This window comes from Scyliorhinus torazame, chromosome 14 (assembly GCF_047496885.1).
Source record: "Scyliorhinus torazame isolate Kashiwa2021f chromosome 14, sScyTor2.1, whole genome shotgun sequence".
Classification (NCBI taxonomy): Eukaryota; Metazoa; Chordata; class Chondrichthyes; order Carcharhiniformes; family Scyliorhinidae; genus Scyliorhinus; species Scyliorhinus torazame.
This window is the reverse complement of record NC_092720.1, coordinates 38,416,347-38,431,651: the sequence shown is the minus strand read 5'-3', so window position 1 is coordinate 38,431,651 and position 15,305 is coordinate 38,416,347. Positions and strand designations below refer to the sequence as shown.

The window sequence follows — 15,305 nt, the reverse complement described above, 5'->3', positions numbered from 1 at the left end:
ATACTTGAAATAGGATGTTATATGTGCCATTCTCCAAGAGTAAATCTATAGCTTTTATATAACTACTAAATCATAATTGGGAGTCCAATTATTCTCTAGAGTCTGAATTGAGTGATTTGCCATCACATACCTTCATTCCAGATCAGCATATTTACTACTACTTCTAACAGAATCCCCTTTTCTACAGCTCTTTAGGAATAAATAGCGCAATTTTAAAATTATATTTAGATGAGCGTTTTCCCCAAAATGCCTTCTAATTGCCTTCCAATAGATATTGGTTTCTGGCAATATTCATTAAACTCATTCTTCTAGAGTGTGATCTGGAAGGCTCATGGTGTTGACTTAGATACTTGGGGATAAAATACACCTTTTGTATGCTCTGGCACTTTGGTCTAAACTCCTATGTAATATTGTGATGCTGTCATGGACAGTAAGCCCTCTGTATTGATGAACAGTGAATGAGTAATTTTAATTTGGTCTAGAGCAAGGTATTTAACAAGATTGCTTTCTGCCACATCGAAGTTTGCCCTCATTGTAATCACTGGTAGAGGCCTCTGCAGTATCAGGGGTTAATAGCAGAACTTTGGGCACTTATTTATGCATTTAAGGTACATTGCATGGAAGTTATTACTTTTTACATCAAAGCAGCATTTCATTCGGTGTGGCATCAAGAACTAGTAAAACTGAAATCGATAGGGATCAGGGGTGTACTCTACAGTAGATGGTACAAAGGAAGATGATCCTTGAAAGCCAGTCATCTCAGCCCAGGCCATCAAGGCAGCTGTCCTCAGCTGCTTCGATGAAGACCTTTCATCCATCGTAAGGTCTAAACTGGAGCTGTTTGTTGTTGATTGTATACTGTTACGATTTGCAACTCCTCAAGCCATGAAGCATGAGCAATATTTATATGACATCCAGACTTGAGCTGCTAACTAGCAAGTAACATTTGCACCATACAGGTGCTAGGCAATGACCATATGCAACTAAAGAGAACCTAACCATCCACACTCCCTTAACATTCAGTAGCATTACCATGAAGCATCCTACTTTCAATATCTTAGGGTATCTCCATCAACGAGAGACTCACCTCGACCAGCACAAATGCTCAGAGACTGCAGTGGGTGGCTCATCTGAGTCTTAAAAGCCTCTCCACAAACTGCAAATGCGTAATCTCACAGAATGCTGATTACTAGCCTGGACAGTTGCAACAAAACTGAAGAAGCTCAACCCCATCCATGTCAAAGTTTTGTCTGATTGACACTGATAATCTAGAGATCTAGCTCTTTCACTGTAGTTGCGATGTGTCTACAAACCTTTACAACAGCACCACTCCAACCCATATTAGTGACGACCAGGATAAACTAGATGTACCTTGGTCTTTTTTTCTATCTTGCAGTTCTTGTGCTCCTAAGGGCAGCTAGTGAACCTGAAAACAGTCACCTTCAAGTTCTTCTCCCAAGTCATATACCATCTTGACTTGATAAGTGTCCTTCACAACTGCTAGGTCAAGATGCTGGCCAGTAAAGTTGTTTTAGGTGTTCAGTAAAAAATGGAAGGAGTAACCAGGATGAAATATACAAGATATCAGCTCCCTGTGTGTGTGTGTTATTGGAAAAAAAAAATCCATAGATCCATGGGGTGGGGAGAAAGAGATGCATGTATTTCCCCATTTGACAAGATATTTATATAATTAAAATAGAATATATTACCAGCTGTAATAATTAAGATCGTGTTAGGTTTTTTATTCTCAGCCAATGATTACTGTTGTATATATTTCTAATAATGATTCAGGGTTTATCTGATTTCTTTTTGGCTTCCCATTCATTAGCTACCAAGTTGCCCAAAATAATAAGGCTCACAACTCGCCTGCACGGAGGTATGCACCTCTACAATCCTTGTTTTTATCGAGCTCCACCATCCCAGATTTCTAACGTTAAGATTCTTCCCTTTCCCTTCAGATTTCCCCACATTATTGCTCCTCCTTACCTCCGTGGTCTCCTCTAGCTCTATGCCCCTTTGTGCACCTTCCAGTCTCCAACATGGCCCTCTCTCTTCCATTAATCCACCAATGGCAGCTGCCCTTCAACCACCTTGTTCCTTTTCCCTGTGCAACACCTCTTAATATTGCAGCCTTGTTTCCTTTTTCCCTGCTTTAAACATCCATTTCCCTAAGATCATGTTATTTTCATGCTCTTAACATTCTTTCTTTTGACTCCAACCTCTGCGCACTGTCCACTTGCTATTCTTCAGCCTATGTCTTTTTGACGGTACTTTGGAAATCTAACTTGCCAATTACAAAGTATACTTAAACTTTTTTTTGTTTGCATTTGTATGTTCACATAAGTTTTATTCCAACAACGAAAGAAGATGGTTGGGTTCATTCAGTGGTTGGGACACTGTCATTTCGCCTTTTTCTATGCCTTCTGCAAGAGTCGTAAATGAAACTGCACATCGTCAATCCAGGGCCTACAACAGAAAAGCCACAATTCAAAACTGATTGATCCTGACTTTGTAGGCATCCTCACTTATGCAACGAAGAAAGCTAATGGGCTGGATTCTCCGATCCTGCGGCTATGACCGCAGGATCCATCTGGTCTTACGATCAGAAATTCAGCGGTGCTCCCGCATCGATCCTCCATCCGGTGAGGAGCTAGGCCCCGGCTTTACCTGCGGATACGGCAGGAGAATGGCCGGGTCCGTGCTTGCACATGCGCACGGCGGCGGCCTGCAGCGGATGCACCATGCAACATGGTGCCGGCCGCGTGCGGACCCGGCCTGCCAAAAGCTGCCCCCCTGTAACCAGTCTCGCCACAACTTGACCACTCCCCACCAATCCCCCCAGCCCCTGTTGAAGTCCCTGCAACCAGCGGAACGACTGTCCCCGACTGTGGCGGCGCTGGACTCAGTCTGCAGCTGCCACGCGAGGTCCCTGAACGGTGTGAGCATACCCGAGCGACGCCATCGGGGACTCGGCCCATTGGGGGCAGAGCATCGGAGGAGGGCCTCGGGTGACGTCCTGAGGCCGTCCATACGGTGTGCGGTGTACTCCCCGAGTATGCCGTTTTTGAGGGGGCGGAGCTTCGCAAAAACAGCGATGCCCCCGATTCCAGTGTAAACGGGGATTCTCCGGCCGATCACCGTACGCGATTCCGGTGTCGCCAATCGCAGAATCCAGCCCAATGTGTGGGATGTATAAAGTCACGCTGAAATAGTGAAATTTGTTCTCCTGAATTTAAGGTTGGACAGAATAACTAGAATTGTATCTGTTTTGCACATGCCTGACTCTGACACTGAGGCAGAAAATGTTTTCTTTTCCAGTAATGGCGCCACTCATCTTGACTTAAAATTTTCCAACAATTATAATTATGTCTTAAATGATGGAAATAATCTATCCGCCTTGCTGTAGGATTATTTTTGTTTCCGGTCGAATATGACACTTTTAAGTGTCTGGAAGATTGCGATAATGAAGGAGTGATAATGTGCTGCCTTGCAGCAAAACACCAATAAACACCAGGGTGTGTGACTGCTCCATGACTGCCCAGATAACCAGAACAAAAAGCATAAAACTGGGAAATGACAGGTACTGGCCAAACTGGTCTTGTATACCTGAACATGAAACTCCAGTAGTACTTGTGCACAGATGAAATTGTGCTAGACATAACAGAATTTTAAACGTAAGTCAGTTGTTCCATTAATTAACCACTTCATTCTGGAGCAATATTATAAGCCGGTACAAAATTCTATTAGTCCGAAGCCCACAGAACTGGCTTCACCTTCAAATTAAAATGGTGTAATTTTCTCCAATAGCATTTGTTCAGGGATCTTAGCAGGATTTGAAGCTGGAGCCAAGTTTGTTTCTCCAGTTGCTGCTGCAATTAGACTAAATTCAGTTTAAATGAGTCTAAATTCTGTCCATTAAGTGCTTGTATGGCTTCCGTTGACTGCCAGTCACAGGTTTGCTATACCAAGGATAGATTGAGCTGTCGGTTAAAGCCAATTGAAATGAAAATTAAAATCGCTTATTGTCACAAGTAGGCTTCAAATGAAGTTACTGTGAAAAGCCACTAGTCGCCACATTCCGGCGCCTGTTCGGGGAGGCTGGTACGGAAATTGAACCGTGCTGCTGGCCTGCCTTGGTCTGCTTTCAAAGCCAGCAATTTAGCCCTAAGGTTGAGAGCATTAGATCAGTCAGTTGAAGAATGGCTCATTTCCTGTCAACCTCAAAGCACTGCTGAAGAATGCCTTGTTCCAGTCCGGCTCACATTGTTTCTGTGTGCTGATACCTGAGAAATTTAATGTTCAGGTTTTTACACTAATGCGCTTGCATGGAAATTTGCACACGTCCTGTCCTCACTATGGCAAAACTACCATAGCAGATTTTGTTGATTGCCCGCCCTAGCGGAAACTCCACACTCCCATATATCTGCAAGGCACTGCAAGCACAGTGTTATTTTGGCAACTTCTCGCACTGCAGTCACTGTGAAAATTACAGAGGCTCAATGACAGAAGAAGCATTGATGGGTGCAAATGCATACAAGTGTTGCATTGGTGCGGCTCTGATTGACTTGGTGTCTATCAGTGTACTATTATTTTAATGAGCAGTCCTGCTTTGAATGGTTTCTTGGTCCAGCATGATTCATTTTGTGCATTCTTTTCCTCTAGGTTTGTGCCAGCAGAACGGGCCTGGGCAGTGGCAGCAGCCCATGCTTCTATCTCAGGGTCCTCTGCTAGCAGTGCAAGTAGTACTCCTGAAGTAAAACCAGTAAAGTCACTCTACGAAACTGCATCAGCATTGCCTTTGAGCAAAGGAACACCAACTCAAGTAAGTAAAGAACAAGTGTATTTAAATATACCGTATCACAGTGTTTTTCAAAGTGGGGGTCGCGAGATGATGTAAAATGGGTCCCCAAAAGGTCTCCAAAAATGATCCCCGGGGATCCCCTGACCTTTTCCTCCATTTTCTCCCTGGGTGAATTCTGGTTACAGTGCAGTGTGTGCAGAGTACCTCCAGAGTAGGCTGAGGTAGAGGTTGGTGCCGTGGACTTTCTGCCTCCCTAGGCCACTCTTATAGTAACCGCCACAGATACAGCCTCCAGCAGCCACTCCCGTTTCTGCAGCAGCTGATCAGCCAGGTTAGTCAGCACCTGCACCTCCAACTAAAGAGTTTAAAATAGAAAAGTCAATCATCTTTAAATTTATTTCCTGCAGATACTCCTTCTGCACAACGTTAGTTTCCAGCAGTGCTTTGCACTTTTTCTTCCAGTCCTTCACCCCCACCCAAAAGCAACTGACCGTGCGGACTAGAATATCTGTCCACAAGTACCCCAGTCAGTAACTCATAGCCAGAATAATCCCTTTTACAGGATCTAGCTAGAGCAGATAATTCCTGTGTCTCCTGTGGGGTTCTCCCCACCTTTCAATTGGTCCATTTTCACAAAGCTGATTTATATTTGCCCCATTATGAACCCGCTCTGGGACGATGGGTGTGGGCTTGGGAACTCCAACTATCCCAGTCAGGGGAAAATACAACCGTTCAAGTGAAGCTCATAGGAAGTACAGAGTCAATGATCACACAAAGAGACCGACTTCATGGTTAACGTTTTGAATCGGATGCATTATTAATGTCTGACTTTGTTACCATTGTCAATGAATCTTGAATTTCTGTTACCAATAACGTTGTCAGTGTTGGTTCAATTTCAGTGAAAGTTAACCTTGTTGCTGTCTGTTGAGCTTCTGTTACTCTTAACCTTATCACTCAGATCTATGTTTAATGTTGTGCTGTGTTTACATAAGGGGTTTGATGTATATTTAAAATGGGCAGAGACACTCTCCGCTCACTCTCTCAGTGAGACTGACTTTGCGATCAATAGTGAGTCTCCTTCCTTCCCCATCAGCCTAAATCCAGGCGTGTTTCCAACAATTCCCGCATTCCCGCTTCAAACACCTCAGGAGTCTGCGACCAAAAGACTCGAACACTGAAATATCACAGTGCAGATATTTTTATTACAAGATATTTAGATCTCCAACAACAAAAATAGAAAATATGTTTTCATTCACAATTTTTTACATTTAATAATACAGAAGTGCCAACAATGAATGTGATGTTTTAAAAAGTAACTTTGGAGAATCTATTGTTTATTGAATCCATAACGTGGCGTGGGTCGTGAGAGGTGGCTATTTTGCAAAAATGGACCGCCAGAAAAAAAGTTTGAAAAACACTGTTGTATCAAGTTTCTGCAGTATCTAAATTACTGTGAATGGACTCTCTGTGGGGATACAAGCAAATGTGAAAATAAAATCCCCAGTAGTAAAAGAAATGGCCTGTTAAATCCTTCTATGTTGGTTGCAGAAGAAACTTAAACAAGAGCTCCCTGCTATCTTTTAAATCTACCTGGCGTAATGTTTCAACTCTGGACGCAAATTGTGCTAGGTTTTCCAAGTGAATTTATGGTTCGAGTTACTGCTCAATTTTCTTTCCATAATCACTGCTTAATGGTTTCCATAAACCAGTGCATTTCAGCAGCATTTTGGAACATGATTGTGTATTCTTTTGCATTAAAAAATAATCCCTTATGTGTTTAATATGGGAATAGGAGTGGCCTATTGAGCCTGTACCTCCAATCAATGAGATAATAATATAATCTTTATTGTCACAGGTAGGCTTACATTGCAATGAAGTTACTGTGAAAATCCCCTAGTCGCCACATTCCGGCGCCTGTTCCGGTACACGGGGAGAATTCAGAATGTCCAAATTACCTAACAGTACGTCTTTTGGGACTAGTGGGAGGAAACCAGAGCACCCAGAGGAAACCCACGCAGACACGGGGAGAACGTGCAGACTCCACACAGACAGTGACGCAAGCCGGGAATTGAACCTGGGACCCTAGCGCTGTAAAGCCACAGTGCTAACCATTGTGCTACTGTGGCTGATAAGCGACCTATTGCCATATACCTGCCCTCGGCCCTTATAGTTTAATACCTTTGGTAACAAAAATGTATCAATCTCTGTTTTTAAATTAACATGTGATCTAGCACCAATTGTCATTTGCAAAAGAGAATTCCAAATATCTACCATCCATTGCATGAATAAGTATTCCCTATTTCACTCTTAACTTTTGACTATTCTCCCAGTCCTAGACTCTCCAATGAATGGAACTTGTTTCTCACAATCTTACCCTATCCGCTCCCCTTTAATATCTTGAACATTTTGATCAAATCACAACTTAATTTTCTAAACTCCAGGGAATACAGCTCTGATTTGTGTAATCTCTCCTTGTAATTTAACCATTAGTGGCCATCTATCATTCTAGTGAATCGATGCTGCGTTCCATCCACTGCTAGTCTATCATTCCAAAGAAATGTTGCCCAGAATTGCACACTGTACTCCAGGTCTAACCAGGTTTTTGTACAAGCTGAAGCATGACTTCTATCCCCTTATACTCTATTTCTCTAGATATAAAGACCAGCATTCCATTATGCCTTTTGATTATTTTCGATACCTATTCATATTTTAATGATCTATGTACCTTGTTTCCCAATTTCTTCTGATCTCCACTGCTGCTAGAATTTCACCATTGAGAAACTACCCCCTGTTCTATGTTTTCGATCCAAAATAGATCTCCCTTAAACCTTCCCCCTCTCACCTTGAAATCGTGACCCCTTGTAATTGACACCCCACTCTTGGAAAAAGCTTGTTGCTATCCACCCTGTCCATACCTCTCATAATTTTGTAGACCTCAATCAGGTCCCCCCTCAACCTCTGTCTTTCCAACAAAAACAATCCTAAAAACAATCCTAATCTACTCAACCTTTCTTCATAGCTAGCACCCTCCATACCAGGCAACATCCTGGTGAACCTCCTCTGCACCCCCTCTAAAGCATCCACATCCTTCTGGTAATGTGGCGACCAGAACTGCACGCAATATTCCAAATGTGGCCTAACCAAAGTCCTATACAACTGTAACATGACCTGCCGACTCTTGTACCCCGTCTGATGAAGGCAAGCATGCTGTATGCCTTCTTGACCACTCTGTCGACCTGCATTGCCACCTTCAGGGTACAATGGACCTGAACTCCCAGATCTCTCTGTACATCAATTTTCCCCAGGACTCTTCCATTGACCGTATAGTCCGCTCTTGAATTGGATCTTCAAAAATGCATCACCTCGCATTTGCCTGGATTGAACTCCATCTGCCATTTCTCTGCCCAACTCTCCAATCTATCTATATTTTGCTGTATTCTCTGACAGTCCCCCTTGCTATCTGCAACTCCACCAATCTTAGTATCATCTGCAAACCTGCTAATCAGACCACCTATACCTTTCGTCCAGATCATTTAGGTATATCACAAACAACAGTGGTCAGAGCACGGATCCCTGTGGAACACCACTAGTCACCCTTCTCCATTTTGAGACACTCCCTTCCACCACTATTCTCTGTCTCCTGTTGCCCAGCCAGTTCTTTATCCATCTAGCTAGTACACCCTGAACCCCATGCAACTTCACTTTTTCCATCAAACTGCCTTGGGAAACTTTATCAAAAGCCTTACTGAAGTCCATGTGTATGACATATGCAGCCCTTCCCTCATCAATTAACTTTGTCACTTCATCAAAGAATTCAATTAGGTTTGTAAGACATGACCTTCCCTGCACAAAACCATGCTGCCTATCACTGATAAGTCTATTTTCTTCCAAATGTGAATAGATCCTATCCCTCAGTATCTTCTCCAACAGTTTGCCTACCACTGACGTCAAGCTCACAGGTCTATAATTCCCTGGATTATCCCTGCTACCCTTCTTAAACAAAAGGACAACATTAGCAATTCTCCAGTCCTCCGGGACCTCACCCGTGCTCAAGGATGCTGCAAGGATATCTGTTAAGGCCCCAGCTATTTCGTCCCTCGCTTCCCTCAGTAACCTGGGATAGATCCCATCCGGACCTGGGGACTTCTCCACCTTAATGCCTTTTAGAATACCCAAAGCGTCCCCCTTCCTTATGCCGACTTGACCTAGAATATTTAAACATCCATCCCTAACCTCAACATCCGTCATGTCCCTCTCCTTGGTGAATATCGATGCAAAGTACTCATTAAGAATCTCACCCATTTCCTCTGACTCGACGCATAAATTCCTTCTTTTGTCTTTGAGTGGGCCAACCCTTTCTCTAGTTACCTTCTTGCTCCTTATATACGAATAAAAGGTTTTGGGATTTTCCTTAACCATGTTAGCCAAAGATATTTCATGACTCCTTTTAGCCCTCTTTATTGCGCATTTGAGATTTGTCCTACTTTCCCCATATTACTCCAAAGCTTCATGAGTTTTAAGTCGCCTAGATCTTATGTATGTTTCCTTTTTCATCTTAGCTAGTCTCACAATGCCACCGTCATCCATGGTTCCCTAATCTTGCCATTTCTATCCCTCATTTTCACAAAGACATGCCTGTCTTGCACTCTAATCAACCTTTCCTTAAAAGACTCCCACATTTCAAATGTGGATTTACCCTTAAACAGCTGCTCCCAATCCACATTCCCTAGCTCCTGCCGAATTTTGTTATACTTGGCCTTTCCCCAATTTAGCACTCTTCCTTTAGGACCACTCTCGTCTTTGTCCATGAGTATTCTAAAACTTACGGAATTGTGATCGCTATTCCCAAAGTAATCACCGACTGTAACTTCAACCACCTGGCCGGAATCATTCCCCAATACCAGGTCCAGTATTGGCCCTTCCCGAGTTGGATTATTTACATACTGCTCTAAAAAACTCTCCTGGATGCTCCTTAGAAATTCTGCTCCATCTACGCCTCCAACACTACATGAGTCTCATTCAATGTTGGGGAAGTTAAAATCTCCCATCACGATCACCCTATTGCTCCTACATTTTTCTATAATCTGTCTACATATTTGTACCTCCACTTCACGCTCGCTCTTGGGAGGCCTGTAGTAAAGTCTCAACAATGTTACTGCACCCTTCCTATTTCTTAGCTCTACCCAAATTGCCTCTGCTCGAATCCTCCATAGTGCCCTCCTTAATCACAGCTGTGATATCATCTCTGACCAGTAATGCAACTCCCCCACCCCTTTTCTGAATGAGCCTACAATGGGGAATCTTATCAAATGCCTTACTGAAATCCATATACACCACATCAACTGCCCGACCTTCATCAATGTGTCTCGTCACATCCTCAAAAGAATTCAATGAGGCTTGTGAGGCATGACATGCCCCTCACAAAGCCATGCTGACTATCTTTAATCAAACTATGTTTTTCTAAATAATCATAAATCCTATCTCTCAGAATCCTTTCCAATATTTTGCTCTCCACAGACGTAAGACTGATGGGTCTGTAATTCCCAGGGATTTCCCTATTCCCTATCTTGAATAGGGGAACAGCATTCGCCTCCCTCCAATCATCCAATACTACTCCAATGGAGAGTGAGGACGCAAAGATCATCGCCAACGGCGCAGCAATCTCCTCCCTCGCTTCCCGTAGTAACCGTGGGTATATCCCGTCAGGCCCAGGGGACTTATCTATCCTGATGCTTTTCAAAACTTCCAGCACATCCTCCTTCTTAATATCAACCTGTTCGAGTATATTAACCTGGTTCACACTGGTCTCATGGGCAACAAGGTCCCTTTCTCTAGTGAATACCGAAGCAAAGTATTCATTTAGGGTCTCTCCCATCTCTTCAGACTCCAGGCACAAGTTGCCTCCACTATCCCTGATTGGCCCTACTCTCACTCTGATCATCTTCTTATTTCTCACATAAGTGTAGAACGCCTTCGGTTTTTCCTAATCCTTCCCGCCAGGGATTTTTCATGCCCCCTTCTAGCTCTCCTCAGTCCATTTTTGAGTTCCTTCCTGGCTACCTTGTAACCCTCTAGAGCCGAGTCAGATCCTTGCTTCGTCAACCTTCCTTCTTCCTCTTGACTAGAAGCTCCACTTCTCTTGTCATCCAAGGCCCCTTCACCTTACCATTGCTTCCTCGTCTCAGTGGGAAAAAACAATTCAGCACTCGCAGCATATGCTCCTTAAACAATCCCCACATTACTGTTGTGCATTTCCCCCAGAACAATTGTTCACACTTTATGCTCCTCAGCTCCTGTCTAATAGCAGTACAATTTCCCCTCCCCCAATTAAATACCTTCCCATACTGTGTGTTCCTATCCCTCTCCATGACTATGGTAAAGGTCAAGGAGTTGTGATCACTGTCACCGACATGCTCTCCCACCGAGACATCTGACACCTGGCCTGGTTCGTTGCCAAGCATCAAGTCCAATATGACCTCTCCCCTAATCGGCCTATCTACATATTGGAAGAGAAATGCTCTCCCACCGAGACACCTGACACCTGGCCTGGTTCGTTGCCGAACACCAAGTCCAATATGGCCTCGCCCCCTAGTCGGCCTATCTACATATTGGAGGAGAAAGGTCAAAATCTAAAGTTGTCGAACTCAACAAGTCCCGAGAGCTGCAACATGTTAAATCAGAAGATGGATACCTTTGTTACAAACAAGAAGCAGTTTTCATAACTTTCTGATGCACCGCATGTGAACAACATAATTTTAAATAACTGAAAATGACTTTAAAACAAGAAAAAACTACGCAGACTAGTTAGTTGGTGTAATGATAGACAGTTTCCTCGGAAACAAAATACTTAATGCTTAAAACGGTTGGAGGGTGCCTTTGGTACCTTGAAAAATAACAAAAAGCTTGCTTAGAAGCACCTTTTCAATGAGCCACAATTTGGCCCAATTGGCAGAAAGCTGCTGTGCTCATTAATTCGATTTGGCATGGGACTGAATTCAAAGTTAGTGAAAAGATCACAAAAGCTCCATTCATGCTGGACATGGGCTTGAAGTTCTCTGAACCTTGATATTGGTTTGTCTGATGTCAGGTGAATTCAATCTAGCAGAAACTTTATCCCTGGACTAGTGTAGGACGCCAGGAACAGAGAGACCAAAGCAGGAGTAGAGCGGAGGATTAAAATGCCAGACAGCTGGATGCTTGGGGTCATGTTTGCAGACTGAATGGAGGTGTTCTTGCAAAGTGGTCACCTGGTCTGCATTTGATCTTCCCATTGCAAAAGAAATCTCATTGTGAACATTGAATACAGAATGCCAAATTGAAATGAGCACAGGTAAATCATTATTTCAATTGGAAAGTGCATTTGGGACATTGGGCGGTGAGCAGAGAGACGAGAAGAAGGGAGGTGTTGAAAGAAAGGAAAGGGAGGCAGTTAAACCCTGCTTGTGTGGGAAGGTACCATGGGAAAGGGAGAGAGTGATGGTGATTGAAGAGGGGACAAGGGTGTCTAGAAGGAATGCCCCTTTTGAATGCTGAAAAGAGAGGTGGAGATGTGTATAGTAGTTTTATTTCATTCATCTAAATGGAATAATCTTAATTACCTCATATTATCTTAACCAATTTTTCAAATCTTTTATACTGAGCTAGTAATTTACCGATTCCTTGAGCTACATGTGACTGATCAATAGTATTGTCTGCGTGTGAGTGTAGATGACGTAGAATTCATTCATGATCTATTGGTGTTGTCTGGTGTGGTCTGAAGATGGACCTTATTGAAGCATTATTATTAATTAAATTTGAATAAAACTTGAACTATCTTGGCTCATATCTAGTGTATTCAGCCCCCTCGATCAGTCAAATCTCAATTCAAGGCCACAACAGATCATTGCTCACTGACATTGTCAGTATCTTCCTTTCCTCAGGTTCCATCCTCTGCCCTTCATAACTATTACTATGCCAACCCTCAGTCCTGCCAGCTATTATTATCCTCAGTGCCTCCTGACCTATCATTTACTAGACCAAGGATTATGGATAGTGGCAAAGCTTGTTGATACACATGTGAGTTAAAGCTAAATTTGTAATGTATATTCTAAAAGTCCCCAGCAGTGAGTCGATCGCAAGGATCCCAACAGGAGAAGAAAGTGGCTCCATTTGATCTCCTGACTGACCTCGGGGGAGATATCTTTGCTGCTCCTCAGTCTGCACCTCCATACTTTGCAAACTTCACACATTTTAACAATCATGCAGGTAAGACAATGTTTACGGTTATTTGTTTGTACTGTTTTCATGTTTATTGGTATTGAGTAAAAACAATTATTTTTTTATACAAACATTTGGATTTTGGGAAAACTGCCTTGTGAGTGCATTTAAATGATGTGGGAAACTAAATGTTTCCTTTTTCGTAATCATCCTGATAGAATTGAAGTCTGTGCTTAATTACACATCATGATTGTTCCAATAGTTGGAATAATGAATATAATTGATATCTGAAGATAACCTGAGCTAGCATGGTTCTAGAGTTAGGGCATTCAATTTTAATCTTTTTTTGGTGTGAGACATTGCATAGAGTTTGGTCTCCCAAAGCACACCCTGTTTGTAGGGCAGCTGGCTGTTGTGCTCGCTAGAATGTTGTTTAAAAGTCATCTGTTGGGGAATACGCATTAGTAGGTCACATTTAGTTATCTTAAGTCTACATCACAAAAGCAGGTCATATGGGCCTCCTCACATCCTCTTCATCTAACTATCAGCATAACTCTTCCATTACTTTTTCCCTAATACTTGATCTAACTTTGCCTTGAATGCATCTATGCCATTTGTCTCTCGTACCCCTTATACTAGTGTGTTCTAACCATTGACACAGACAGCGCCCCTGATTTCTTCTCTCATCACCAGTCTGTAAACAGAAAGGTTTTGCCCTTTATGAATGGTAGTGTATTTTACCAATCCATCAGTTTTGGAGCGATCCAACATCAATTAATAACTCCACTATGAACCAATCGAGATAGGGTGAAATCAGAGGGGTAATTATTTTACATGCACTCAAAACATGGCAGGGTGTTTGTCGCTCAGTAGCCCCTGGTACATTCATACAGTAAAAGAGGGATAAGAAAGGCGAAGACCACAGACAAGATGAGAATTGTTGTTTCACATGAGTCCAGAATCAAAGTTCAGTGGTGTATTCTTTCAGAAGAGTTTTGTTAGATAATTCACTTTTACAGTAGAGATGATGTCCACATAGGGATGAATTAATCTTGAAAGTGCTGCTAAAAATTTCGTAAGTTCCAGTGGAAACAGTGTAGATTGGGGCCAGGCAATTTTTAAACTGGGCTTTGCTCTGGTTCTGCTACTGCTTGGTCAATGGGAGATGGCAGCTTCATAAGGCAATATTAAAAGTTCTAGCAGTTTGTGGGTGTCATATGACATGATTCCCAGTTTTCCTCCTCGCTTTGGACAAAGATGTATATTTTTTTATCTGGATTATTGAGATGGTTAGTATGTTCAACAGAGGTTTCAGGGTCATTTGTACCCATAGACTGATTGTCTCTGTTGGCCAGGGTCTCGCCGAGGGAATGTAATGTAATGTAATGACCTTTGTACAATTCCTTGGGATTTGATCTCTGTAATCAGTGGCATTAATGACTCCTTGGAGATAACGATGTGGCAGCTGTTTGGAATGCCAGGAAGTCCCATTTGTTTGAGTCATAGCCAGACGAGGCTTCAGTCATTAATATATTTATATATATATATATATAAAATATAGATATTTTATAAAACTTATAGAGTGAGGCAATAGCCCCTTGACAACACGCTTTGGGTAAGAGTGGTTCTCCTGAATCCCCCATTGAATTTATTAGTGAATATCTTATATTTATAGCTTCTAGTTTTTGTCTCCCCTACAAATCAAATCAAACCCTTTCATTATCTTAAAGACCTCTATCAAGTCACCCCTCAGCCTTTTCTTATCCAGAGTGTTACGGATGCCTAGTCAGTTTTCAACGGTGGTTGAGAGGCTGGACCAGATGGCATAGCTTTTTTGAAGTTTTAATGCGGTGCGGAAAGATCATTCGTTCCAGGAGTTAAAATATATGAAATAGGGCTTGGTTATTTTATAAACAAACTTTATTAAAATAAAAGAAAACCATATTTAAATGTTTACTTCAGTTCTAACACTAACAGATTACATGCAGCTTCTTAACCCTAACACCTTAGTTCCCATTAGACAACTCATCCAATAAACATACAGCTCTCATTCTACTTCTCTCTCTCTCTCCCCCTTAATTTCTTTTTCATTGCATGAAGAATTTATGGTAACAATTCATTCTAGGACTTTGTTGTTGTTCCTAAATATACTGAGTCACTGCACTACCTCATTTCGGAATGCAACTCGGGTCATAGATCCTCAATTGCTCATCACAAACCATTTTAATTTCAGACTACCCTGAGTTTGTGATCAAAGAAGAAGTAAAGCAATTATTTAGTGACCACTTTAAATGACCTCAGTTCAAAA

General features: G+C 42.3%; 1 protein-coding gene across 4 annotated transcripts in view; it reads left to right on the top strand.

Moving 5' to 3' along the window:
- The window catches only part of LOC140389654 (arf-GAP domain and FG repeat-containing protein 1-like), a 109,839-nt gene that overhangs the window by 45,895 nt on the left and 48,639 nt on the right, over positions 1–15,305 (top strand). For all 4 annotated transcript variants that reach the window (XM_072473983.1, XM_072473982.1, XM_072473981.1 and 1 more), the window contains exons 4-5: positions 4,663–4,822; positions 12,895–13,045. In XM_072473983.1, coding sequence (XP_072330084.1) covers positions 4,663–4,822; positions 12,895–13,045 — 311 coding nt within the window. The remainder of the gene's footprint in view (positions 1–4,662; positions 4,823–12,894; positions 13,046–15,305) is intronic.